This window comes from Oncorhynchus nerka, linkage group LG18 (genome assembly GCF_034236695.1).
Source record: "Oncorhynchus nerka isolate Pitt River linkage group LG18, Oner_Uvic_2.0, whole genome shotgun sequence".
In the NCBI taxonomy this organism is placed as follows: domain Eukaryota; kingdom Metazoa; phylum Chordata; class Actinopteri; order Salmoniformes; family Salmonidae; genus Oncorhynchus; species Oncorhynchus nerka.
The window spans coordinates 80279828-80307052 of NC_088413.1; the positions used below are offsets into that span (position 1 = coordinate 80279828).

The window sequence follows — 27225 nt, forward strand, 5'->3', positions numbered from 1 at the left end:
TTCAACTTTGCCAAACGGGTGATGATTTAACGTAATGTACCTAAACCATAAACATCGATGCCTTTCTTAAAATACACAGAAGTAACATTTTTTTTTAAACCTGCATATTTACTTAAAATAAATCCAGGTTAGCAGGCAATATTAACCAGGTGAAATGGTGTCATTTCTCTTGCGTTCGTTGCACGCAGAGTCAGGGTATATGCAACAGTTTGGGCCGCCTGGCTTTCTTCCTAACAAAGACCGTCATTATTTTGCCAGAATGTAATTTATGACAACATTGAAGGTTGTGCAATGTAACAGGAATATTTAGACTTATGGATGCCACCCGTTAGATAAAATGGAACGGTTCCGTATTTCACTGAAAGAATAAACGTTTTGTTTTCGAAATGATCGTTTCCGGATTTTACCATATCAATGACCAAAGGCTCGTATTTCCGTGTGTTATTATAACTAAGTCTATGATTTGATAGAGCAGTCTGCCTGAGCGATGGTAGGCATCAGCAGCTCGTAAGCATTCATTCAAACAGCACTTTACTGCGTTTGCCAGCAGCTCTTAGCAATGCTTAGCAACAGCACAGCGCTGTTTATGACTTCAAGCCTGTCAACTAAAAGAACATCCAATAGTCGAAGTCGACACGTCATAATTCCTATAATAACTACAACCTAAAACGTCATCCCTGGGAATATTAAAGACTCATGTTAAAAGGAACCCCTTTTTTCAGTCCTCCTCCTCTGTGTCGATTATCGTCGTTGGAAAATCAGAATCGGTCGACCTCTAGTGTGTATAGTTTTCTAGTGTCTAGATGGAATTTGTATTACTAGTCCTGGGAACTGGGATTTACTGTCAGGGCCCAGGTCTGGCAGAATCTGTGCAGAAGATCTAGGTGCTGCTGTAGGCCCTTCTTGGTTTGGGACAGAAGCACCATTTTATCAGCAGACAGTAGACATTTGACTTCAGGTTCTAGTAGGGTGAGGCCGGGTGCTGCAGACTGTTCTAGTGCCCTCGCCAATTTGTTGATAGATACAGTACCAATCAAAAAGTTGGACACACCTACTCATTCCAGGGTTTTTCTTTATTTTTTACTATTTTCTACATCGTAGAATAATAATGAAGACATCAAAACTATGAAATAACACATATGGAATCATGTAGTAACCTAACAAGTGTTAAACACATCAAAATATATTTTAGATTTTAGATTCTTCAAAGTAGACACCCTTTGCCTTGATGACAAGGCACACTTTGCTCAGTACATTGTTTTCATTGAGGAAATGTACGAGTCTGCTGTTAATGATAATGCAGAGGATTTTCCCAAGGTTTCTGTTGACCCATATCCCACGGTAGTTATTGGGGTCAAATTTGTCTCCACTTTTGTGGATTGGGGTGATCAGTCCTTGGTTACAAATATTGGGGAAGATGCCAGAGCTGAGGATGATGTTAAATAGTTTTAGTATAGCCAATTGGAATTTGTGGTCTGTATATTTTATTTAATTATCATCAACACATATTTTGTCCTGTAGGTCATTCAAAGTAATTGGAGAATCCAGTGGGTTCTGGTAGTCTTTAATAGTTGATTCTAATATTTGTATTTGATCATGTTTATGTTTTTGCTGTTTGTTCTTTGTTATAGAGCCAATCAGATTGGAGAAGTGGTTTACCCAGACATCTCCATTTTGGATAGATAATTCTTCGTGTTGTTGTTTGTTTAGTGTTTTCCAATTTTCCCAGAAGTGGTTCGAGTCTATGGATTCTTCAATTGCATTGAGCTGATTTCTGACATGCTGTTCCTTCTTTTTCCGTAGTGTATTTCTGTATTGTTTTAGTGATTCACCATAGTGAAGGCGTAGACTCAGGTTTTCTGGGTCTCTATGTTTTTGGTTGGACAGGTTTCTCGATTTCTTTCTTAGGTTTTTGCATTCTTCGTCAAACCATTTGTCATTGTTGTTCATTTTCTTAGGTTGTCCGCTTGACATTTTTAGATTTGATAGAGAAGCTGAGAGATCAAATATACTCTTATGATTTTCTACTGCCAAGTTGACACCTTCACTATTATAGTGGAACGTTTTACCCAGGAAATTGTCTAGAGGGGATTGCATTTGTTGTTGCCTAATTGTTTTTGGCAGATGTCCACACTACTTTCCTTCCATCTATAGCATTACATAATATTACTCAGTTCCTTTGGCTTTGATGCCTCATGATTGAGTATTGCTCTGTTCAAATAGAGTGTGATTTTGTTGTGATCTGAGACTCTGGGTTGAGGTCAGTGATAAAGTAGTCTACAGTACTACTGCCAGGAGATGAGCTATAGGTGTACCTACCATAGGAGTCCCCTGGAAGCCTACCATTGACTATGTACATACCCAGTGTGCGACAGAGCTGCAGGAGTTGTGACCTGTTTTTGTTGGTTATGTTGTCATAGTGTGTAGGGGGGCATATGGGGGAGGGAATGCTGTCACTGGCATTTAGGTCGCCACAGACTAAAACATGTCATTTGGCCCGGAAACTATTGATTTCCCCCTCCAGGATGGAGAAGCTGTCTTCGTTCAAGTATGGGGATTCTAGTGGGGGGGATATAGGTAGCACACATGAGGACATGTTTCTCTGTTGAGGTCATTTCCTTATTAATTTCTAGCCAGATGTAAAATGTTCCTGTTTTGATTAATTTAATAGAGTGGGTTATGTCTGCTCTATACCAAATTAGCATACCCCCTGAGTCCCTTCCCTGTTTCACACCTGGTAGTGTGGTGGATGGGACTACCAGCTCTCTGTAACCTAGAGGGCAACCAGTGGGTCCATCTCCTCTATACCATGTTTCTTGTAGGAGGAAAATGTCTGTATTTCTGATTTTTTTTAATGAAGTCTTGGTTCCTGCTCTCTCTCTCTCGCTCTCTCTCGCTATCTCTCTCTCTCGCTCTCTCTCTCTCTCTCTCTCTCTCTCTCTCTCTCTCTCTGTATCTCTGTATCTCTTCTCTCCTGTTTTACTGGCACAGTGGCTCTCTCTCTCTCTCTCTATCTCTCTCCCTCTCTCTCTCTCTCTCTCTCTCTCTCTCTCTCTCTCCTCTCTCTCTCTCTCTCTCTCTCTCTCTCTCGCTCTCTCTCTCGCTCTCTCTCTCGCTCGCTCTCTCTCTCGCTCTCTCTCTCGCTCTCTCTCTCTCTCGCTCTCTCTCTCGCTCTCTTTCTCTCTCTCTCTCTCTCTCTCTCTCTCTCTGTATCTCTTCTCTCCTGTTTTACTGGCACAGTAGCTGGCCTCCATTGTTTTTCCACCTGGCTCTATGGACACCAGCCCATGACTCAGAGACTGATCAGACCTGGCTCTATGGACACCAGCCCTGACTCAGAGACTGGTCAGACCTGGCTCTATAGACACCAGCCCTGACTCAGAGACTGATCAGACCTGGCTCTATGAACACCAGCCCTGACTCAGAGATTGATCAGACCTGGCTCTATGGACACCAGCCCTGACTCAGAGACTGATCAGACCTGGCTCTATGGACACCAGCCCTGACTCAGAGATTGATCAGACCTGGCTCTATGGACACCAGCCCTGACTCAGAGATTGATCAGACCTGGCTCTATGGACACCAGCCCTGACTCAGAGACTGATCAGACCTGGCTCTATGGACACCAGCCCTGACTCAGAGATTGATCAGACCTGGCTCTATGGACACCAGCCCATGACTCAGAGACTGATCAGACCTGGCTCTATGGACACCAGCCCTGACTCAGAGACTGATCAGACCTGGCTCTATGGACACCAGCCCTGACTCAGAGATTGATCAGACCTGGCTCTATGGACACCAGCCCATGACTCAGAGACTGATCAGACCTGGCTCTATGGACACCAGCCCTGACTCAGAGGAGTAGAGTTTGTTGTGTAATGAGGACAGGATGGATGTAGAGATCATCTTTCACGTTATATGGAGAATGCTTAGTCTTCTGGATGGCTGGACAGGGAGGGACAGGGAGAGAGATGGGGAGAGAGACAGGGAGAGAGATGGGGAGAAACAGGGAGAGAGATGGGGAGAAACAGGGAGAGAGATGGGGAGAAACAGGGAGAGAGATGGGGAGAGAGACAGGGAGAGAGATGGGGAGAGAGACGGGGAGAGAGATGGGGAGAGAGACAGGGAGAGAGATGGGGAGAAACAGGGAGAGAGATGGGGAGAGAGACAGGGAGAGAGACAGGGAGAGAGATGGGGAGAGAGACAGGGAGAGAGATGGGGAGAGACAGGGAGAGAGATGGGGAGAAACAGGGAGAGAGATGGGGAGAAACAGGGAGAGAGATGGGGAGAAACAGGGAGAGAGATGGGGAGAAACAGGGAGAGAGATGGGGAGAAACAGGGAGAGAGATGGGGAGAAACAGGGAGAGAGATGGGGAGAGAGACAGGGAGAGAGATGGGGAGAGAGATGGGGAGAAACAGGGAGAGAGATGGGGAGAGAGACAGGGAGAGAGACAGGGAGAGAGATGGGGAGAAACAGGGAGAGAGACAGGGAGAGAGATGGGGAGAGAGACAGGGAGAGAGATGGGGAGAAACAGGGAGAGAGATGGGGAGAGAGACAGGGAGAGAGACGGGGAGAGAGACAGGGAGAGAGATGGGGAGAGAGACAGGGAGAGAGATGGGGAGAGAGACAGGGAGAGAGATGGGGAGAGAGACCGGGAGAGAGATGGGGAGAGAGATGGGGAGAGGGACAGGGAGAGAGATGGGGAGAGAGACAGGGAGAGCGATGGGGAGAAACAGGGAGAGAGACAGGGAGGGACAGGGAGAGAGATGGGGAGAGAGACAGGGAGAGATATGGGGAGAGACGGGGAGAGGGACAGGGAGAGAGATGGGGAGAGAGACAGGGAGAGCGATGGGGAGAGAGGGAGAGAGAGGGAGAGGGGAGAGACGGGGAGAGATGGGGAGAGACAGGGAGAGAGATGGGGAGAGACAGGGAGAGAGATGGGGAGAGAGACATGGGGAGAGAGATGGGGAGAGAGACAGGGAGAGAGAGAGGGGAGAGAGATGGGGAGAGACAGGGAGAGAGATGGGGAGAGAGATGGGGAGAGACAGGGAGAGAGATGGGGAGAGACAGGAAGAGAGATGGGGAGAGAGATGGGGAGAGACGGGGAGAGAGATGGGGAGAGACAGGGAGAGAGATGGGGAGAGAGATGGGGAGAGACAGGGAGAGAGATGGGGAGAGACAGGGAGAGAGATGGGGAGAGAGATGTGGAGAGACGGGGAGAGGGACAGGGAGAGATATGTCAACATGATGTTAAATTGAATATAGGTTAGGTATTCCTCAGTGCTGGTCTAGAGCTAAGGACATGATTGTCATGATTTTGTCTTACTCTCTCTCTCTCTCTCTCTCTCAGCTGGAAAGATGGGTTGGGATTCTGTGCTCTCATTCACAGACACCGTCCAGAGCTCATTGACTATGGCAAGCTACGCAAGGTGAGAGACTAGTGCCCTGATGATACATTTACACAGAACCACTTACTGACTGACACACACAGAACCAAATAGATCCTCTCTCCTCAGGGACCACCTGACCTTTCACCTTATAGAGAACCATATAGATCAACCCCCTCCCCTCAGGGACCACCTGACCTTTCACCGTATACAGAACCGTATAGATCAACCCCCTCTCCTCAGGGACCACCTGACCTTTCACCTTTTAGAGAACCATATAGATCAACCCTCTCCTCAGGGACCACCTGACCTTTCACCGTATACAGAACCGTATAGATCAACCCCCTCTCCTCAGGGACCACCTGACCTTTCACCTTATAGAGAACCATATAGATCAACCCTCTCTCCTCAGGGACCACCTGACCTTTCACCTTTTAGAGAACCATATAGATCAACCCTCTCTCCTCAGGGACCACCTGACCTTTCACCTTTTAGAGAACCATATAGATCAACCCTCTCTCCTCAGGGACCACCTGACCTTTCACCTTTTAGAGAACCATATAGATCAACCCTCTCTCCTCAGGGACCACCTGACCTTTCACCTTATAGAGAACCATATAGATCAACCCTCTCTCCTCAGGGACCACCTGACCTTTCACCTTATAGAGAACCATATAGATCAACCCTCTCTCCTCAGGGACCACCTGACCTTTCACCTTATAGAGAACCATATAGATCTCTCCTCAGGGACCACCTGACCTTTCACCTAACCAGGTGGTCTGATCTCCTCCTGTTTCTTCTCTCACCTGTAGGATGACCCCATGACTAACCTGAACACAGCCTTTGACGTGGCAGAGAAGTACCTGGACATTCCCAAGATGTTGGACGCTGAGGGTAAGACCAGGAGGGTTAAGGGTCAAGGAGGAAGTGAAGTCGAGACTGACATGGCCGCGTTCTTGCCATATCTCACAATGCCTGGGTAGGTGTTTAACATGTCGTATGATACAGCCATTTGTTATGGCACGTAACCGTTGGTTGATGCAATGCAACATCTGCAATGTAGTCAGTCTGGAGCGCGACCTTGTTTCACTCAACTTTTCATGTTTTTTTTAGTTTCTTGTTTTTAACGAGATATTTTGACCCCCACAGACATTGTCTGGTCCGACCTCTGACTTTTCAGAATGTCGAAAGAAAGAATAAACCGAGATGACAGAAGGCTTTGCTCTGTTGTCTCTATTCTGAGTTAAATTTGTTGTCCCTATTCCCCATTTTAAACTGGTTAGCTCTGTACCTAAATATAGATATCTTAGAGAGTGAGCTGAGACAGAGACACAGAGAGAGAGAGCGACAGAGACACAGAGAGAGAGAGAGAGAGAGACAGAGACACAGAGAGAGAGAGAGAGAGAGAGACAGAGACACACAGAGAGAAAGAGAGAAAGACAGACAGAGAGAGACAGAGAGAAAGAGAGACAGAGCGAGCTGAGAGAGAGACAGACAGTGAGAGAGACAGAGCGAGAGAGACAGAGGGAGAGAGAGACAGAGCGAGCTGAGAGAGAGAGAGACAGACAGTGAGAGAGACAGAGGGAGAGACAGAGAGAGAGAGACAGAGAGAGAGAGAGAGAGAGAGACAGAGCGAGCTGAGAGAGAGAGACAGACAGTGAGAGAGACAGAGGGAGAGACAGAGGGAGAGACAGAGGGAGATACAGAGAGACAGACAGAGAGAGAGAGACAGAGAGAGAGACAGAGAGAGAGAGAGACAGAGAGAGTGTATATTGAATTTTCTCTAGATCAGCACGTACTCTGGAGTGACTCAAAGTGGAGCTTCCCTTCCTGGATCCTGTTATCCTGTTTTCCTCAACTTGAATTAGTCAACCTGTCATCATGTGATTGTGGGGTGGAACAGGAGGTCCAGTTTTTACCATAAAGTTTGGGAAAGATTAGGTGTCGTGTTAAAAATGGACGATAGCAGTACCGTCTATGTTATGATATGATGATTGTGAGGCGCTATATCAATTCAGTCAAAATGTCAAAATGTCGGAAATGATTAGCAGAAACATCTGAATCCTAAATATACATGTGAGAAACTATATATCTATATCTTTATGATACAATGTAACATTCAGCTGATCCAAAATGGGCTTATTTCTGTCAAAGTGAGGGCTGCCCTCAGGGCCACCTGCATCAGGGCCACCTGCATCAGGGCCACCTGCATCAGGACCACCTGCATCAGGGCCACCTGCATCAGGGCCACCTGCATCAGGACCACCTGCATTAGGGCCACCTGCATCAGGGCCACCTGCACCAGGGCCACCTGCATTAGGGCCACCTGCATCAGGGCCACCTGCATTAGGGCCACCTGCATCAGGGCCACCTGCATCAGGGCCACCTGCATCAGGGCCACCTGCATCAGGACCACCTGCATCAGGGCCACCTGCATTAGGGCCACCTGCATCAGGGCCACCTGCATTAGGGCCACCTGCATCAGGGCCACCTGCATCAGGGCCACCTGCATCAGGGCCACCTGCATCAGGACCACCTGCATCAGGGCCACCTACATCAGGGCCACCTGCATTAGGGCCACCTGCATTAGGGCCACCTGCATTAGGGCCACCTGCATCAGGGCCACCTGCATCAGGACCACCTGCCCTCAGGGCCACCTGCATCAGGACCACCTGCATCAGGGCCACCTGCATCAGGACCACCTGCACCAGGGCCACCTGCATTAGGGCCACCTGCATCAGCACCACCTGCATTAGGGCCACCTGCATTAGGGCCACCTGCATCAGGACCACCTGCATTAGGGCCACCTGCATCAGGACCACCTGCATCAGGGCCACCTGCATCAGGGCCACCTGCATCAGGGCCACCTGCATCAGGGCCACCTGCATTAGGGCCACCTGCATCAGGACCACCTGCATTTGGGCCACCTGCATCAGGGCCACCTGCATCAGGGCCACCTGCATTAGGGCCACCTGCATCAGGGCCACCTGCATCAGGACCACCTGCATCAGGGCCACCTGCATCAGGGCCACCTGCATCAGGGCCACCTGCATTAGGGCCACCTGCATCAGGACCACCTGCATCAGGGCCACTTGCATCAGGGCCACCTGCATCAGGGCCACCTGCATCAGGGCCACCTGCATTAGGGCCACCTGCATTAGGGCCACCTGCATCAGGGCCACCTGCATCAGGACCACCTGCATTAGGGCCACCTGCATCAGGACCACCTGCATCAGGGCCACCTGCATCAGGACCACCTGCATCAGGGCCACCTGCATCAGGGCCACCTGCATCAGGGCCACCTGCATTAGGGCCACCTGCATCAGCACCACCTGCATTAGGGCCACCTGCATTAGGGCCACCTGCATCAGGACCACCTGCATTAAGGCCACCTGCATCAGGACCACCTGCATCAGGGCCACCTGCATCAGGACCACCTGCATCAGGGCCACCTGCATCAGGGCCACCTGCATCAGGGCCACCTGCATCAGGACCACCTGCATTTGGGCCACCTGCATCAGGGCCACCTGCATCAGGGCCACCTGCATCAGGGCCACCTGCATTAGGGCCACCTGCATCAGGGCCACCTGCATCAGGGCCACCTGCATTAGGGCCACCTGCATCAGGACCACCTGCATCAGGGCCACTTGCATCAGGGCCACCTGCATTAGGGCCACCTGCATTAGGGCCACCTGCATTAGGGCCACCTGCATTAGGGCCACCTGCATTAGGGCCAATGTGGCCTCTATTCAACTCTATGGTACCCATTTGTCTGTTGTGTTTTCACCTGGCCAGAAGTAGCTGACTGTATATATGTGTTTGCTGAGACACCCCCACTCTCTACTCTATGTCATTTATCTCTTGTGTTTAAAATGACCATTACCATACCCCTCCCTCCCTCTCTCCCCCTGCTCCCCCATCCACCCCATCCTCCTCTCCTCCCCAACCCCCTCCTCCGTCCCCAACCCCTCCTCCCTCCCCAACACCCTCCCCATCCTCTTCCTCCATCCTCATCCTCCTCCTCTCCTCCCCAACCCCCTCCACCGTCCCCAAACCCCCTCCTCTGTCCCCAACCCCTTCCTCCACCCCCAAATCCCTCCTCCCTCCCCAACATCCTCCCCATCCTCTTCCTCCCCTCCCCAACCCCTCCTCCCTCCCCAACCCCTTCTCCCGCCCCAACACCCTCCCCATCCTCTTCCTCCATCCCCCAATCCTCCTCCTCTCCTCTCTTTCTCCAGATATCGTGGGCACGGCCCGCCCGGATGAGAAGGCCATCATGACCTACGTATCTAGCTTCTACCACGCCTTCTCTGGTGCTCAAAAGGTATCCCAGGATGCAACACTCCCTTTCCTCCTCACCTCACTACACCACTCCCCTGGTTGGGTTCCTGTCTGTCTGTCTGTCTGTCTGTCTGTCTGTCTGTCTGTTCCCTCCGTTCCCTCTGTTCCCCTCGTTCCCTCTGTTCCCCCCGTTCCCCCTGTTCCCTCTGTTCCCCCCGTTCCCTCTGTTCCCCTCGTTCCCTCTGTTCCCCCGTTCTCCCCATTCCCTCTATTCCCCGTTCCCTCTGTTCCCCTGTTCCCTCTGTTCCCCCGTTCCCTCTGTTACCCCCGTTCCCTCTGTTCTCCCGTTCCCTCTATTCCCCCGTTCCTCTGTTCCCCCCTAGAGAGAGATATCTAGATAGATGATAGCTAGAGAGAGAGAGAGATATCTAGATAGATGATAGCTAGATAGAGAGAGAGATATCTAGATAGATGATAGCTAGAGAGAGAGAGATATCTAGATAGATGAAAGCTAGATAGAGAGAGCGATATCTAGATAGATGATAGCTAGAGAGAGATATCTAGATAGATGATAGCTAGAGAGATATATCTAGATAGATGATAGCTAGAGAGAGATAGCTAGAGAGAGATATCTAGATATATGATAGCTAGAGAGAGATATCTAGATAGATGATAGCTAGAGAGAGAGATATATATCTAGATAGATGATAGCTAGAGAGAGAGATAGATATCTAGATAGATGATAGCTAGAGATAGAGAGAGATATCTAGATAGATGATAGCTAGAGAGAGAGAGATATATCTAGATAGATAATAGCTATAGAGAGGTAGTTAGATATCTAGATAGACCGGTAGGTATCTAGAGAGAGAGAGAGATAGACCGGTAGGTATCTAGAGAGAGAGAGAGATAGACCGGTAGGTATCTAGAGAGAGAGAGAGAGAGATAGTTAGATATCTAGATAGACCGGTAGGTATCTAGAGAGAGAGATAGTTAGATAGACCGGTAGGTATCTAGAGAGAGAGAGAGAGAGATATCTAGATAGATATCTAGATAGAATCGGTAGGTATCTAGAGAGAGAGACATCTAGATAGATGATAGTATCTAGAGAGAGATAGTTAGATATCTAGATAGACCGGTAGGTATCTAGAGAGAGAGAGAGATAGTTAGATATCTAGATAGAATGGTAGGTATCTAGAGAGAGAGAGACATCTAGATAGATGATAGCTAGAGAGAGATAGTTAGATATCTAGATAGACCGGTAGGTATCTAGAGAGAGAGAGAGATATCTAGATAGAACGGTAGGTATCTAGAGAGAGAGAGAGATAGTTAGATATCTAGATAGACCGGTAGGTATCTAGAGAGAGAGAGAGAGATATCTAGATAGAACGGTAGGTATCTAGAGAGAGAGAGAGATAGTTAGATATCTAGATAGACCGGTAGGTATCTAGTTAGAGAGAGAGTTAGATATCTAGATAGACCGGTAGGTATCTAGAGAGAGAGAGAGATAGTTAGATATCTAGATAGACCGGTAGGTATCTAGAGAGAGAGAGAGATATCTAGATAGAACGGTAGGTATCTAGAGAGAGAGAGAGAGATAGTTAGATATCTAGATAGACCGGTAGGTATCTAGAGAGAGAGAGATAGTTAGATATCTAGATAGACCGGTAGGTATCTAGAGAGAGAGAGATAGTTAGATATCTAGATAGACCGGTAGGTATCTAGAGAGAGAGAGAGAGATAGTTAGATATCTAGATAGACCGGTAGGTATCTAGAGAGAGAGAGAGATAGTTAGATATCTAGATAGATATCTTACCGGTAGGTATCTAGAGAGAGAGAGAGATATCTAGATAGAACGGTAGGTATCTAGAGAGAGAGAGAGAGATAGTTAGATATCTAGATAGACCGGTAGGTATCTAGAGAGAGAGAGAGATAGTTAGATATCTAGATAGACCGGTAGGTATCTAGAGAGAGAGAGATAGTTAGATATCTAGATAGACCGGTAGGTATCTAGAGAGAGAGAGATAGTTAGATATCTAGATAGACCGGTAGGTATCTAGAGAGAGAGAGAGAGATAGTTAGTATATCTAGATAGACCGGTAGGTATCTAGAGAGAGAGAGAGATAGTTAGATATCTAGATAGACCGGTAGGTATCTAGAGAGAGAGAGAGATAGTTAGATATCTAGATAGACCGGTAGGTATCTAGAGAGAGAGATAGTTAGATATCTAGATAGATAGTATCTAGAGAGAGAGAGAGATAGTTAGATATCTAGATAGACCTAGAGAGAGAGAGATAGTTAGATATCTAGATAGACCGGTAGGTATCTAGAGAGAGAGAGAGATAGTTAGATATCTAGATAGACCGGTAGGTATCTAGAGAGAGAGAGATAGTTAGATATCTAGATAGACCGGTAGGTATCTAGAGAGAGAGAGATAGTTAGATATCTAGATAGACCGGTAGGTATCTAGAGAGAGAGAGATAGTTAGATATCTAGATAGACCGGTAGGTATCTAGAGAGAGAGAGAGATAGTTAGATATCTAGATAGACCGGTAGGTATCTAGAGAGAGAGAGAGAGAGATAGTTAGATATCTAGATAGACCGGTAGGTATCTAGAGAGAGATATCTAGAGATAGTATTAGATATCTAGATAGACCGGTAGGTATCTAGAGAGAGAGAGATAGTTAGATATCTAGATAGACCGGTAGGTATCTAGAGAGAGAGAGAGATAGTTAGATATCTAGATAGACCGGTAGGTATCTAGAGAGAGAGAGATAGTTAGATATCTAGATAGACCGGTAGGTATCTAGAGAGAGAGAGAGAGATAGTTAGATATCTAGATAGACCGGTAGGTATCTAGAGAGAGAGAGAGATAGTTAGATATCTAGATAGACCGGTAGGTATCTAGAGAGAGAGGTATCTAGAGAGAGTATCTAGAGAGAGAAGAGAGGTATCTAGAGAGAGAGAGAGATAGTTAGATATCTAGATAGACCGGTAGGTATCTAGAGAGAGAGAGATAGTTAGATATCTAGATAGACCTAGATAGAGATATCTAGTAGGTATCTAGAGAGAGAGAGATAGTTAGATATCTAGATAGACCGGTAGGTATCTAGAGAGAGAGATAGTTAGATATCTAGATAGACCGGTAGGTATCTAGAGAGAGAGAGAGATAGTTAGATATCTAGATCGGTAGGTATCTAGAGAGAGAGAGATAGTTAGATATCTAGATAGACCGGTAGGTATCTAGAGAGAGAGAGATAGTTAGATATCTAGATAGACCGGTAGGTATCTAGAGAGAGAGAGATAGTTAGATATCTAGATAGACCGGTAGGTATCTAGAGAGAGAGATAGATAGGTATCTAGATATCTAGATAGACCGGTAGGTATCTAGAGAGAGAGATAGTTAGATATCTAGATAGATGAGGTATCTAGTTAGATATCTAGATAGACCGGTAGGTATCTAGAGAGAGAGATAGTTAGATATCTAGATAGACCGGTAGGTATCTAGAGAGAGAGAGAGAGATAGTTAGATATCTAGACCGGTAGATACGGTAGGTATCTAGAGAGAGAGAGATAGTTAGATATCTAGATAGAGAGGTATCTAGAGAGAGAGAGATAGTTAGATATCTAGATAGACCGGTAGGTATCTAGAGAGAGAGAGAGTTAGATATCTAGAGATAGGTATCTAGATATCTAGATAGACCGGTAGGTATCTAGAGAGAGAGAGAGATAGTTAGATATCTAGATAGACCGGTAGGTATCTAGAGAGAGAGAGAGATAGTTAGATATCTAGATAGACCGGTAGGTATCTAGAGAGAGAGAGATAGTTAGATATCTAGATAGACCGGTAGGTATCTAGAGAGATAGTTAGAGAGTATCTAGATAGACCGGTAGGTATCTAGAGAGAGAGAGATAGTTAGATATCTAGATAGACCGGTAGGTATCTAGAGAGAGAGAGAGATAGTTAGATATCTAGACCGGTAGGTATCTAGAGAGAGAGAGATAGTTAGATATCTAGATAGACCGGTAGGTATCTAGAGAGATATCTAGATAGTTAGATATCTAGAGAGAGATAGTTAGATATCTAGATAGAGAGTATCTAGAGAGAGAGAGAGAGATAGTTAGATATCTAGATAGACCGGTAGGTATCTAGAGAGAGAGAGATAGTTAGATATCTAGATAGACCGGTAGGTATCTAGAGAGAGAGAGAGATAGTTAGATATCTAGATAGACCGGTAGGTATCTAGAGAGAGAGAGAGAGAGATATCTAGAGACGGTAGTATCTAGATATCTAGATAGACCGGTAGGTATCTAGAGAGAGAGAGATAGTTAGATATCTAGATAGACCGGTAGGTATCTAGAGAGAGAGAGAGAGATAGTTAGATATCTAGATAGACCGGTAGGTATCTAGAGAGAGAGAGAGATAGTTAGATATCTAGATAGACCGGTAGGTATCTAGAGAGAGAGAGAGTTAGATATCTAGATAGACGGTAGGTATCTAGAGAGAGAGAGAGATAGTTAGATATCTAGATAGACCGGTAGGTATCTAGAGAGAGAGAGAGATAGTTAGATATCTAGATAGACCGGTAGGTATCTAGAGAGAGAGAGAGTTAGATATCTAGATAGACGGTAGGTATCTAGAGAGAGAGAGAGATAGTTAGATATCTAGATAGACCGGTAGGTATCTAGAGAGAGAGAGATAGTTAGATATCTAGATAGACCGGTAGGTATCTAGAGAGAGAGAGATATCTAGATAGACGGTAGGTATCTAGAGAGAGAGAGAGATAGGATATCTAGATCTAGAGAGAGAGAGAGAGATAGTTAGATATCTAGATAGACGGTGGTATCTAGAGAGAGATAGTTAGATATCTAGTATCTAGAGAGAGAGAGATAGTTAGATATCTAGATAGACCGGTAGGTATCTAGAGAGAGAGATAGTTAGATATCTAGATAGACCGGTAGGTATCTAGAGAGAGAGAGATTAGATATCTAGATAGAACGGTAGGTATCTAGAGAGAGAGAGATAGTTAGATATCTAGATAGACCGGTAGGTATCTAGAGAGAGAGAGATAGTTAGATATCTAGATAGATAGTATCTAGTAGAGAGAGAGAGAGATAGTTAGATATCTAGATAGACCGGTAGGTATCTAGAGAGAGAGAGATAGTTAGATATCTAGATAGACCGGTAGGTATCTAGAGAGAGAGAGATAGTTAGATATCTAGATAGACCGGTAGGTATCTAGAGAGAGAGAGAGATATCTAGATAGACCGGTAGGTATCTAGAGAGAGAGATAGTTAGATATCTAGATAGACCGGTAGGTATCTAGAGAGGAGAGAGAGAGATAGTTAGATATCTAGATAGACTAGAGAGAGAGAGATAGTTAGATATCTAGATAGGTATCTAGAGAGAGAGAGAGATATCTAGATAGATAGGTATCTAGAGAGAGAGAGATAGTTAGATATCTAGATAGACCGGTAGGTATCTAGAGAGAGAGAGAGATAGTTAGATATCTAGATAGACCGGTAGGTATCTAGAGAGAGAGATAGTTAGATATCTAGATAGACCGGTAGGTATCTAGAGAGAGAGAGATAGTTAGATATCTAGATAGACCGGTAGGTATCTAGAGAGAGAGAGAAGAGAGATAGTTAGATATCTAGATAGACCGGTAGGTATCTAGAGAGAGAGAGATAGTTAGATATCTAGATAGACCGGTAGGTATCTAGAGAGAGAGAGAGATAGTTAGATATCTAGATAGACCGGTAGGTATCTAGAGAGAGAGAGAGATAGTTAGATATCTAGATAGACCGGTAGGTATCTAGAGAGAGAGATATCTAGATAGACCGGTAGGTATCTAGAGAGAGAGAGAGATAGTTAGATATCTAGATAGACCGGTAGGTATCTAGAGAGAGAGATAGTTAGATATCTAGATAGACCGGTAGGTATCTAGAGAGAGAGAGATAGTTAGATATCTAGATAGACCGGTAGGTATCTAGAGAGAGAGAGATAGTTAGATATCTAGATAGACCGGTAGGTATCTAGAGAGAGAGAGAGAGATAGTTAGATATCTAGATAGACCGGTAGGTATCTAGAGAGAGAGAGATAGTTAGATATCTAGATAGACCGGTAGGTATCTAGAGAGAGAGAGATAGTTAGATATCTAGATAGACCGGTAGGTATCTAGAGAGAGAGAGAGATAGTTAGATATCTAGATAGTACCGATAGGTATCTAGAGAGATAGAGATAAGATAGAGTAGGTATCTAGAGAGAGATAGACTAGATATCTAGATAGACCGGGTATCTAGAGAGAGAGATAGAGATATCTAGATAGACCGGTAGGTATCTAGAGAGAGAGAGATAGTTAGATATCTAGATAGATAGGTATCTAGATATCTAGATAGACCGGTAGGTATCTAGAGAGAGAGAGAGATAGTTAGATATCTAGATAGACCGGTAGGTATCTAGAGAGAGAGAGATAGTTAGATATCTAGATAGACCGGTAGGTATCTAGAGAGAGAGAGATAGTTAGATATCTAGATAGACCGGTAGGTATCTAGAGAGAGAGAGATAGTTAGATATCTAGATAGAGTAGGTATCTAGAGAGAGAGTAGTTAGATATCTAGAGAGAGAGAGAGATAGTTAGATATCTAGATAGACCGGTAGGTATCTAGAGAGAGAGAGAGATAGTTAGATATCTAGATAGACCGGTAGGTATCTAGAGAGAGAGAGAGATAGTTAGATATCTAGATAGACCGGTAGGTATCTAGAGAGATAGAGATATCTAGATAGAGAGAGAGAGAGATAGTTAGATATCTAGATAGACCGGTAGGTATCTAGAGAGAGAGAGATAGTTAGATATCTAGATAGACCGGTAGGTATCTAGAGAGAGAGAGAGAGATAGTTAGATATCTAGATAGACCGGTAGGTATCTAGAGAGAGAGAGATAGTTAGATATCTAGATAGACCGGTAGGTATCTAGAGAGAGAGAGATAGTTAGATATCTAGATAGACCGGTAGGTATCTAGAGAGAGAGAGAGAGATATCTAGATAGACCGGTAGGTATCTAGAGAGAGAGATAGTTAGATATCTAGATAGACCGGTAGGTATCTAGAGAGAGAGAGAGATAGTTAGATATCTAGATAGACCGGTAGGTATCTAGAGAGAGATAGTTAGATATCTAGATAGACCGGTAGGTATCTAGAGAGAGAGATAGTTAGATATCTAGATAGACCGGTAGGTATCTAGAGAGAGAGAGAGAGATAGTTAGATATCTAGATAGACCGGTAGGTATCTAGAGAGAGAGAGATAGTTAGATATCTAGATAGACCGGTAGGTATCTAGAGAGAGAGATAGTTAGATATCTAGATAGTATCTAGAGAGAGAGAGAGATATAGATTAGGTATCTAGATAGACGGTAGGTATCTAGAGAGAGAGAGATAGTTAGATATCTAGATAGACCGGTAGGTATCTAGAGAGAGATAGTTAGATATCTAGATAGACCGGTAGGTATCTAGAGAGAGAGAGATAGTTAGATATCTAGATAGACCGGTAGGTATCTAGAGAGAGAGAGATAGTTAGATATCTAGATAGACCGGTAGGTATCTAGAGAGAGAGAGAGATAGTTAGATATCTAGATAGACCGGTAGGTATCTAGAGAGAGAGAGATAGTTAGATATCTAGATAGACCGGTAGGTATCTAGAGAGAGAGAGAGATAGTTAGATATCTAGAGAGAGAGAGAGAGAGATAGTTAGATATCTAGATAGACCGGTAGGTATCTAGAGAGAGAGAGAGATAGTTAGATATCTAGATAGACCGGTAGGTATCTAGAGAGAGATAGTTAGAGGTATCTAGATAGACCGGTAGGTATCTAGTTAGATATCTAGATCGGTAGGTATCTAGAGAGAGAGAGAGATAGTTAGATATCTAGATAGACCGGTAGGTATCTAGGGAGAAAGAGAGATATCTAGATAGACCGGTAGGTATCTAGAGAGAGAGAGATAGTTAGATATCTAGATAGACCGGTAGGTATCTAGAGAGAGAGAGAGATATCTAGATAGACCGGTAGGTATCTAGAGAGAAAGAGAGATATCTAGATAGACCGGTAGGTATCTAGAGAGAAAGAGAGATAGTTAGATATCTAGATAGACCGGTAGGTATCTAGAGAGAGATAGTTAGATATCTAGATAGACCGGTAGGTATCTAGAGAGAGAGAGAGATAGTTAGATATCTAGATAGACCGGTAGGTATCTAGAGAGAGAGAGAAAGAGATAGTTAGATATCTAGATAGACCGGTAGGTATCTAGAGAGAGAGAGATAGTTAGATATCTAGATAGACCGGTAGGTATCTAGAGAGAGAGAGAGAGAGATAGTTAGATATCTAGATAGACCGGTAGGTATCTAGATAGAGAGGAGAGAGAGATAGTTAGATATCTAGATAGACCGGTAGGTATCTAGAGAGAGATAGAGATATCTAGATAGATGATAGCTAGAGAGAGATAGTTAGATATCTAGATAGACCGGTAGGTATCTAGAGAGAGAGAGAGATAGTTAGATATCTAGATAGATGGTAGGTATCTAGAGAGAGAGACATTAGATATCTAGATGATAGTATCTAGAGAGAGAGATAGAGAGAGATAGTCTAGATATCTAGATAGACCGGTAGGTATCTAGAGAGAGAGAGAGATATCTAGATCTAGAGTATCTAGAGAGAGAGAGATAGTTAGATATCTAGATAGACCGGTAGGTATCTAGAGAGAGAGATAGTTAGATATCTAGATAGACCGGTAGGTATCTAGAGAGAGAGAGAGTTAGATATCTAGATAGACCGGTAGGTATCTAGAGAGAGAGAGAGATAGTTAGATATCTAGATAGACCGGTAGGTATCTAGAGAGAGAGATAGTTAGATATCTAGATAGACCGGTAGGTATCTAGAGAGAGAGAGAGAGATAGTTAGATATCTAGATAGACCGGTAGGTATCTAGAGAGAGAGAGAGATAGTTAGATATCTAGATAGACCGGTAGGTATCTAGAGAGAGAGAGTTAGATATCTAGATAGACCGGTAGGTATCTAGAGAGAGAGAGAGAGATAGTTAGATATCTAGATAGACCGGTAGGTATCTAGTTAGATATCTAGATAGACCGGTAGGTATCTAGAGAGAGAGAGAGATAGTTAGATATCTAGATAGACCGGTAGGTATCTAGAGAGAGAGAGATAGTTATATATCTAGATAGACCGGTAGGTATCTAGAGAGAGAGAGATAGTTAGATATCTAGATAGACCGGTAGGTATCTAGAGAGAGAGAGAGATAGTTAGATATCTAGATAGACCGGTAGGTATCTAGAGAGAGAGAGATAGTTAGATATCTAGATAGTATCTAGAGAGAGAGAGAGATAGTTAGATATCTAGATAGACCGGTAGGTATCTAGAGAGAGAGAGAGAGATAGTTAGATATCTAGATAGAGGTATCTAGAGAGAGAGTAGTTAGATATCTAGAGTATCTAGAGAGAGAGATATAGATATCTAGATAGACCGGTAGGTATCTAGAGAGAGAGAGATAGTTAGATATCTAGATAGACCGGTAGGTATCTAGAGAGAGAGAGATAGTTAGATATCTAGATAGACCGGTAGGTATCTAGAGAGAGAGAGAGATATCTAGAGATAGTTAGATATCTAGATAGACCAGTAGGTATCTAGAGAGAGAGAGAGATAGTTAGATATCTAGATAGACCGGTAGGTATCTAGAGAGAGAGAGATAGTTAGATATCTAGATAGACCGGTAGGTATCTAGAGAGAGAGAGATAGTTAGATATCTAGATAGACCCGTAGGTATCTAGAGAGAGAGAGAGATATCTAGATCTAGGTATCTAGAGAGAGGTAGTTAGATATCTAGAGAGAGTATCTAGAGAGAGATAGTTAGATATCTAGATAGACCGGTAGGTATCTAGAGAGAGAGAGAGATAGTTAGATATCTAGATAGACCGGTAGGTATCTAGAGAGAGAGAGATAGTTAGATATCTAGATAGACCGGTAGGTATCTAGAGAGAGATAGTTAGATATCTAGATAGACCGGTAGGTATCTAGAGAGAGAGATAGTTAGATATCTAGATAGACCGGTAGGTATCTAGAGAGAGAGAGAGATAGTTAGATATCTAGATAGACCGGTAGGTATCTAGAGAGAGAGAGAGATAGTTAGATATCTAGATAGACGGTAGGTATCTAGAGAGGATAGGTATCTAGAGAGAGAGAGATAGTTAGATATCTAGATAGACCGGTAGGTATCTAGAGAGAGAGAGAGTTAGATATCTAGATAGAACGGTAGGTATCTAGAGAGAGAGAGATAGTTAGATATCCTGATCTAGAGAGAGATAGTTAGATATCTAGATAGACCGGTAGGTATCTAGAGAGAGAGAGAGAGATAGTTAGATATCTAGATAGACCGGTAGGTATCTAGAGAGAGAGAGAGATAGTTAGATATCTAGATAGACCGGTAGGTATCTAGAGAGAGAGAGATAGTTAGATATCTAGATAGACCGGTAGGTATCTAGATATCTAGATAGAGAGATCTAGATAGTTAGATATCTAGATAGACCGGTAGGTATCTAGAGAGAGAGAGAGATAGTTAGATATCTAGATAGACCGGTAGGTATCTAGAGAGAGAGAGAGATAGTTAGATATCTAGATAGACCGGTAGGTATCTAGAGAGAAAGAGAGATATCTAGATAGACCGGTAGGTATCTAGAGAGAGAGAGAGATATCTAGATAGACCGGTAGGTATCTAGAGAGAGAGAGAGATAGTTAGATATCTAGATAGACCGGTAGGTATCTAGAGAGAGAGAGAGATATCTAGAGAGAGAGATAGATATCTAGATAGACCGGTAGGTATCTAGAGAGAGAGAGATAGTTAGATATCTAGATAGACCGGTAGGTATCTAGAGAGAGAGAGAAAGAGATAGTTAGATATCTAGATAGACGGTAGGTATCTAGAGAGAGAGAGATAGTTAGATAGGTATCTAGAGAGAGAGAGATAGTTAGATATCTAGATAGACCGGTAGGTATCTAGAGAGAGAGAGAGAGAGATAGTTAGATATCTAGATAGACCGGTAGGTATCTAGAGAGAGAGAGAGAGATAGTTAGATATCTAGATAGACCGGTAGGTATCTAGAGAGAGATAGTTAGATATCTAGATAGACCGGTAGGTAGAGTATCTAGATAGAGAGAGAGATAGTTAGATATCTAGATAGACCGGTAGGTATCTAGAGAGAGAGAGATAGTTAGATATCTAGATAGACCGAGAGAGATAGGTATCTAGAGAGAGAGAGAGATAGTTAGATATCTAGATAGACCGGTAGGTATCTAGAGAGAGAGAGATAGTTAGATATCTAGATAGACCGGTAGGTATCTAGAGAGAGAGAGAGATAGTTAGATATCTAGATAGACCGGTAGGTATCTAGAGAGAGAGAGAGATAGTTAGATATCTAGATAGACCGGTAGGTATCTAGAGAGAGATAGTTAGATATCTAGATAGACCGGTAGGTATCTAGAGAGAGAGAGAGATAGTTAGATATCTAGATAGACCGGTAGGTATCTAGGGAGAAAGAGAGATATCTAGATAGACCGGTAGGTATCTAGAGAGAGAGAGATAGTTAGATATCTAGATAGACCGGTAGGTATCTAGAGAGAGAGAGATAGTTAGATATCTAGATAGACCGGTAGGTATCTAGAGAGAGAGAGAGATAGTTAGATATCTAGATAGACCGGTAGGTATCTAGAGAGAAAGAGAGATATCTAGATAGACCGGTAGGTATCTAGAGAGAGAGAGAGAGAGAGAGATATCTAGATAGACCGGTAGGTATCTAGAGAGAGAGAGAGATAGTTAGATATCTAGATAGACCGGTAGGTATCTAGAGAGAGAGAGATAGTTAGATATCTAGATAGACCGGTAGGTATCTAGAGAGAGAGAGATAGTTAGATATCTAGATAGACCGGTAGGTATCTAGAGAGAGAGAGAGAGATATCTAGATAGAACGGTACGTATCTAGAGAGAGAGAGATAGTTAGATATCCTGATAGACCGGTAGGTATCTAGAGAGAGAGAGAGAGATAGTTAGATATCTAGATAGACCGGTAGGTATCTAGAGAGAGAGAGAGATAGTTAGATATCTAGATAGACCGGTAGGTATCTAGAGAGAGAGAGATAGTTATATATCTAGATAGACCGGTAGGTATCTAGAGAGAGAGAGAGATAGTTAGATATCTAGATAGACCGGTAGGTATCTAGAGAGAGAGAGAGATAGTTAGATATCTAGATAGACCGGTAGGTATCTAGAGAGAGAGAGAGATAGTTAGATATCTAGATAGACCGGTAGGTATCTAGAGAGAAAGAGAGATATCTAGATAGACCGGTAGGTATCTAGAGAGAGAGAGAGATATCTAGATAGACCGGTAGGTATCTAGAGAGAGAGAGAGATAGTTAGATATCTAGATAGACCGGTAGGTATCTAGAGAGAGATAGTTAGATATCTAGATAGACCGGTAGGTATCTAGAGAGAGAGAGAGATAGTTAGATATCTAGATAGACCGGTAGGTATCTAGAGAGAGAGAGAAAGAGATAGTTAGATATCTAGATAGACCGGTAGGTATCTAGAGAGAGAGAGATAGTTAGATATCTAGATAGACCGGTAGGTATCTAGAGAGAGAGAGAGAGAGATAGTTAGATATCTAGATAGACCGGTAGGTATCTAGAGAGAGAGAGAGATAGTTAGATATCTAGATAGACCGGTAGGTATCTAGAGAGAGAGATAGTTAGATATCTAGATAGACCGGTAGGTATCTAGAGAGAGAGAGAGATAGTTAGATATCTAGATAGACCGGTAGGTATCTAGAGAGAGAGAGATAGTTAGATATCTAGATAGACCGGTAGGTATCTAGAGAGAGAGAGAGATAGTTAGATATCTAGATAGACCGGTAGGTATCTAGAGAGAGAGAGATATCTAGATAGACCGGTAGGTCTAGATATCTAGACCGGTAGGTATCTAGAGAGAGAGAGAGATAGGTATCTAGAGAGAGAGAGAGAGATAGTTAGATATCTAGATAGACCGGTAGGTATCTAGAGAGAGAGATAGTTAGATATCTAGATAGACCGGTAGGTATCTAGAGAGAGATAGTTAGATATCTAGATAGACCGGTAGGTATCTAGAGAGAGCGAGAGATAGTTAGATATCTAGATAGACCGGTAGGTATCTAGAGAGAGAGAGATAGTTAGATATCTAGATAGACCGGTAGGTATCTAGAGAGAGAGAGAGATAGTTAGATATCTAGATAGACCGGTAGGTATCTAGAGAGAGAGATAGTTAGATATCTAGATAGACCGGTAGGTATCTAGAGAGAAGAGATAGTTAGATATCTAGATAGACCGGTAGGTATCTAGAGAGAAAGAGAGATAGTTAGATATCTAGATAGACCGGTAGGTATCTAGAGAGAGATAGTTAGATATCTAGATAGACCGGTAGGTATCTAGAGAGAGAGAGAGTAGTTAGTTAGATATCTAGATAGACCGGTAGGTATCTAGAGAGAGAGAGAAAGAGATAGTTAGATATCTAGATAGACCGGTAGGTATCTAGAGAGAGAGATAGTTAGATATCTAGATAGACCGGTAGGTATCTAGAGAGAGTAGAGAGAGAGATAGTTAGATATCTAGATAGACCGGTAGGTATCTAGAGAGAGAGAGAGATAGTTAGATATCTAGATAGACCGGTAGGTATCTAGAGAGAGAGACATCTAGATAGATGATAGCTAGAGAGAGAGATAGTTAGATATCTAGATAGACCGGTAGGTATCTAGAGAGAGAGAGAGATAGTTAGATATCTAGATAGAATGGTAGGTATCTAGAGAGAGAGAGAGAGACATCTAGATAGATGAGGTATCTAGAGAGAGATAGTTAGATATCTAGATAGACCGGTAGGTATCTAGAGAGAGAGAGAGATATCTAGATAGAACGGTAGGTATCTAGAGAGAGAGAGAGAGATAGTTAGATATCTAGATAGACCGGTAGGTATCTAGAGAGAGAGAGAGAGATATCTAGATAGAACGGTAGGTATCTAGAGAGAGAGAGAGATAGTTAGATATCTAGATAGACCGGTAGGTATCTAGAGAGAGAGAGAGATAGTTAGATATCTAGATAGACGGTAGGTATCGGTAGGTATCTAGAGAGAGAGAGAGATAGTTAGATATCTAGATAGACCGGTAGGTATCTAGAGAGAGAGAGATAGTTAGATATCTAGATAGAACGGTAGGTATCTAGAGAGAGAGAGAGAGATAGTTAGATATCTAGATAGACCGGTAGGTATCTAGAGAGAGAGAGAGAGAGATAGTTAGATATCTAGATAGACCGAGATAGGTATCTAGAGAGAGAGAGATAGTTAGATATCTAGATAGACCGGTAGGTATCTAGAGAGAGAGAGATAGTTAGATATCTAGATAGACCGGTAGGTATCTAGAGAGAGAGAGAGAGAGATAGTTAGATATCTAGATAGACCGGTAGGTATCTAGAGAGAGAGAGAGATATCTAGATAGAACGGTAGGTATCTAGAGAGAGAGAGAGAGATAGTTAGATATCTAGATAGACCGGTAGGTATCTAGAGAGAGAGAGATAGTTAGATATCTAGATAGATGGTAGGTAGGTATCTAGAGAGAGAGAGAGTTAGATATCTAGATAGACCGGTAGGTATCTAGAGAGAGAGAGAGATAGTTAGATATCTAGATAGACCGGTAGGTATCTAGAGAGAGAGAGGTATCTAGACCGGAGAGAGAGAGATAGTTAGATATCTAGATAGACCAGATAGGTATCTAGAGAGAGAGAGAGATAGTTAGATATCTAGATAGACCGGTAGGTATCTAGAGAGAGAGAGAGATAGTTAGATATCTAGATAGACTAGGTAGGTATCTAGAGAGAGAGAGAGATAGTTAGATATCTAGATAGACCGGTAGGTATCTAGAGAGAGAGAGATATCTATATAGAACGGTAGGTATCTAGAGAGAGAGAGAGAGATAGTTAGATATCTAGATAGACCGGTAGGTATCTAGAGAGAGAGAGAGATAGTTAGATATCTAGATAGACCGGGTATCTAGAGAGAGATAGGATATCTAGATCTAGGTATCTAGAGAGAGAGAGAGAGATAGTTAGATATCTAGATAGACCGGTAGGTATCTAGAGAGAGAGAGAGATATCTAGATAGACCGGTAGGTATCTAGAGAGAGAGAGAGATATCTAGATAGACCGGTAGGTATCTAGAGAGAGAGAGAGATAGTTAGATATCTAGATAGACCGGTAGGTATCTAGAGAGAGCGAGAGATAGTTAGATATCTAGATAGACCGGTAGGTATCTAGAGAGAGAGAGATAGTTAGATATCTAGATAGACCGGTAGGTATCTAGAGAGAGAGAGAGAGATATCTAGATAGAACGGTACGTATCTAGAGAGAGAGAGATAGTTAGATATCCTGATAGACCGGTAGGTATCTAGAGAGAGAGAGAGAGATAGTTAGATATCTAGATAGACCGGTAGGTATCTAGAGAGAGAGAGAGATAGTTAGATATCTAGATAGACCGGTAGGTATCTAGAGAGAGAGAGATAGTTATATATCTAGATAGACCGGTAGGTATCTAGAGAGAGAGAGATAGTTAGATATCTAGATAGACCGGTAGGTATCTAGAGAGAGAGAGAGAGATAGTTAGATATCTAGATAGACCGGTAGGTATCTAGAGAGAGAGAGAGATAGTTAGATATCTAGATAGACCGGTAGGTATCTAGAGAGAAAGAGAGATATCTAGATAGACCGGTAGGTATCTAGAGAGAGAGAGAGATATCTAGATAGACCGGTAGGTATCTAGAGAGAGAGAGAGATAGTTAGATATCTAGATAGACCGGTAGGTATCTAGAGAGAGATAGTTAGATATCTAGATAGACCGGTAGGTATCTAGAGAGAGAGAGAGATAGTTAGATATCTAGATAGACCGGTAGGTATCTAGAGAGAGAGAGAAAGAGATAGTTAGATATCTAGATAGACCGGTAGGTATCTAGAGAGAGAGAGAGATAGTTAGATATCTAGATAGACCGGTAGGTATCTAGAGAGAGAGAGAGAGATAGTTAGATATCTAGATAGACCGGTAGGTATCTAGAGAGAGAGAGAGATAGTTAGATATCTAGATAGACCGGTAGGTATCTAGAGAGAGATAGTTAGATATCTAGATAGACCGGTAGGTATCTAGAGAGAGCGAGAGATAGTTAGATATCTAGATAGACCGGTAGGTATCTAGAGAGAGAGAGATAGTTAGATATCTAGATAGACCGGTAGGTATCTAGAGAGAGAGAGAGATAGTTAGATATCTAGATAGACCGGTAGGTATCTAGAGAGAGAGAGATAGTTAGATATCTAGATAGACCGGTAGGTATCTAGAGAGAGAGAGAGAGAGATAGTTAGATATCTAGATAGACCGGTAGGTATCTAGAGAGAGAGAGAGATAGTTAGATATCTAGATAGACCGGTAGGTATCTAGAGAGAGATAGTTAGATATCTAGATAGACCGGTAGGTATCTAGAGAGAGAGAGAGATAGTTAGATATCTAGATAGACCGGTAGGTATCTAGGGAGAAAGAGAGATATCTAGATAGACCGGTAGGTATCTAGAGAGAGAGAGATAGTTAGATATCTAGATAGACCGGTAGGTATCTAGAGAGAGAGAGAGATATCTAGATAGACCGGTAGGTATCTAGAGAGAAAGAGAGATATCTAGATAGACCGGTAGGTATCTAGAGAGAAAGAGAGATATCTAGATAGACCGGTAGGTATCTAGAGAGAGAGAGAGAGATATCTAGATAGACCGGTAGGTATCTAGAGAGAAAGAGAGATATTATTTTGGAACTTCTGTGAGTGTGATGTTTACCGTTCATTTTGATTGTTTATTTCACTTTGTATATTATCTAGCTCACTTGCTTTGGCAATGTTAACATATGTTTCCCATGCCAATAAAGCCCTTGAATTGATATCTAGATAGGTAGGTATCTAGAGAGAAAGAGATAGAGAGAGATCTTTAGATAGGTAGGTATCTACAGAGAGATAGTTAGATATCTAGATAGACAGATATCTATAGAGATATAGATAGGTTTAGTTATCTAGATAGACAGATATCTATAGATATCTAGATAGACAGATATCTAGAGAGATATAGATAGGTTTAGATATCTAGATATACAGGTATTTATAGATAGACAGATATCTAGAGAGATACAGATAGGTTTAGATATCTAGATAGACAGATATCTAGAGAGATATAGATAGGTTTAGATATCTAGATAGATAGATATCTAGAGAGATACAGATAGGTTTAGATATCTAGATAGACAGATATCTAGAGAGATATAGATAGGTTTAGATATCTAGATAGATAGATATCTAGAGAGATACAGATAGGTGTAGATATCTAGATAGACAGATATCTAGAGAGATACAGATAGGTTTAGATATCTAGATAGACAGATATCTAGAGAGATACAGATAGGTGTAG

General features: G+C 43.0%; 1 protein-coding gene across 1 annotated transcript in view; it reads left to right on the top strand.

Annotated features, from left to right (window-relative positions):
- actn1 (actinin, alpha 1) overlaps positions 1–27225 on the top strand; it is a 124243-nt gene that overhangs the window by 72620 nt on the left and 24398 nt on the right. The window contains 3 exon segments of the mRNA XM_065003382.1: positions 5352–5430; positions 6201–6282; positions 9627–9712. Of these exon segments, the coding sequence (XP_064859454.1) occupies positions 5352–5430; positions 6201–6282; positions 9627–9712 (247 nt within the window).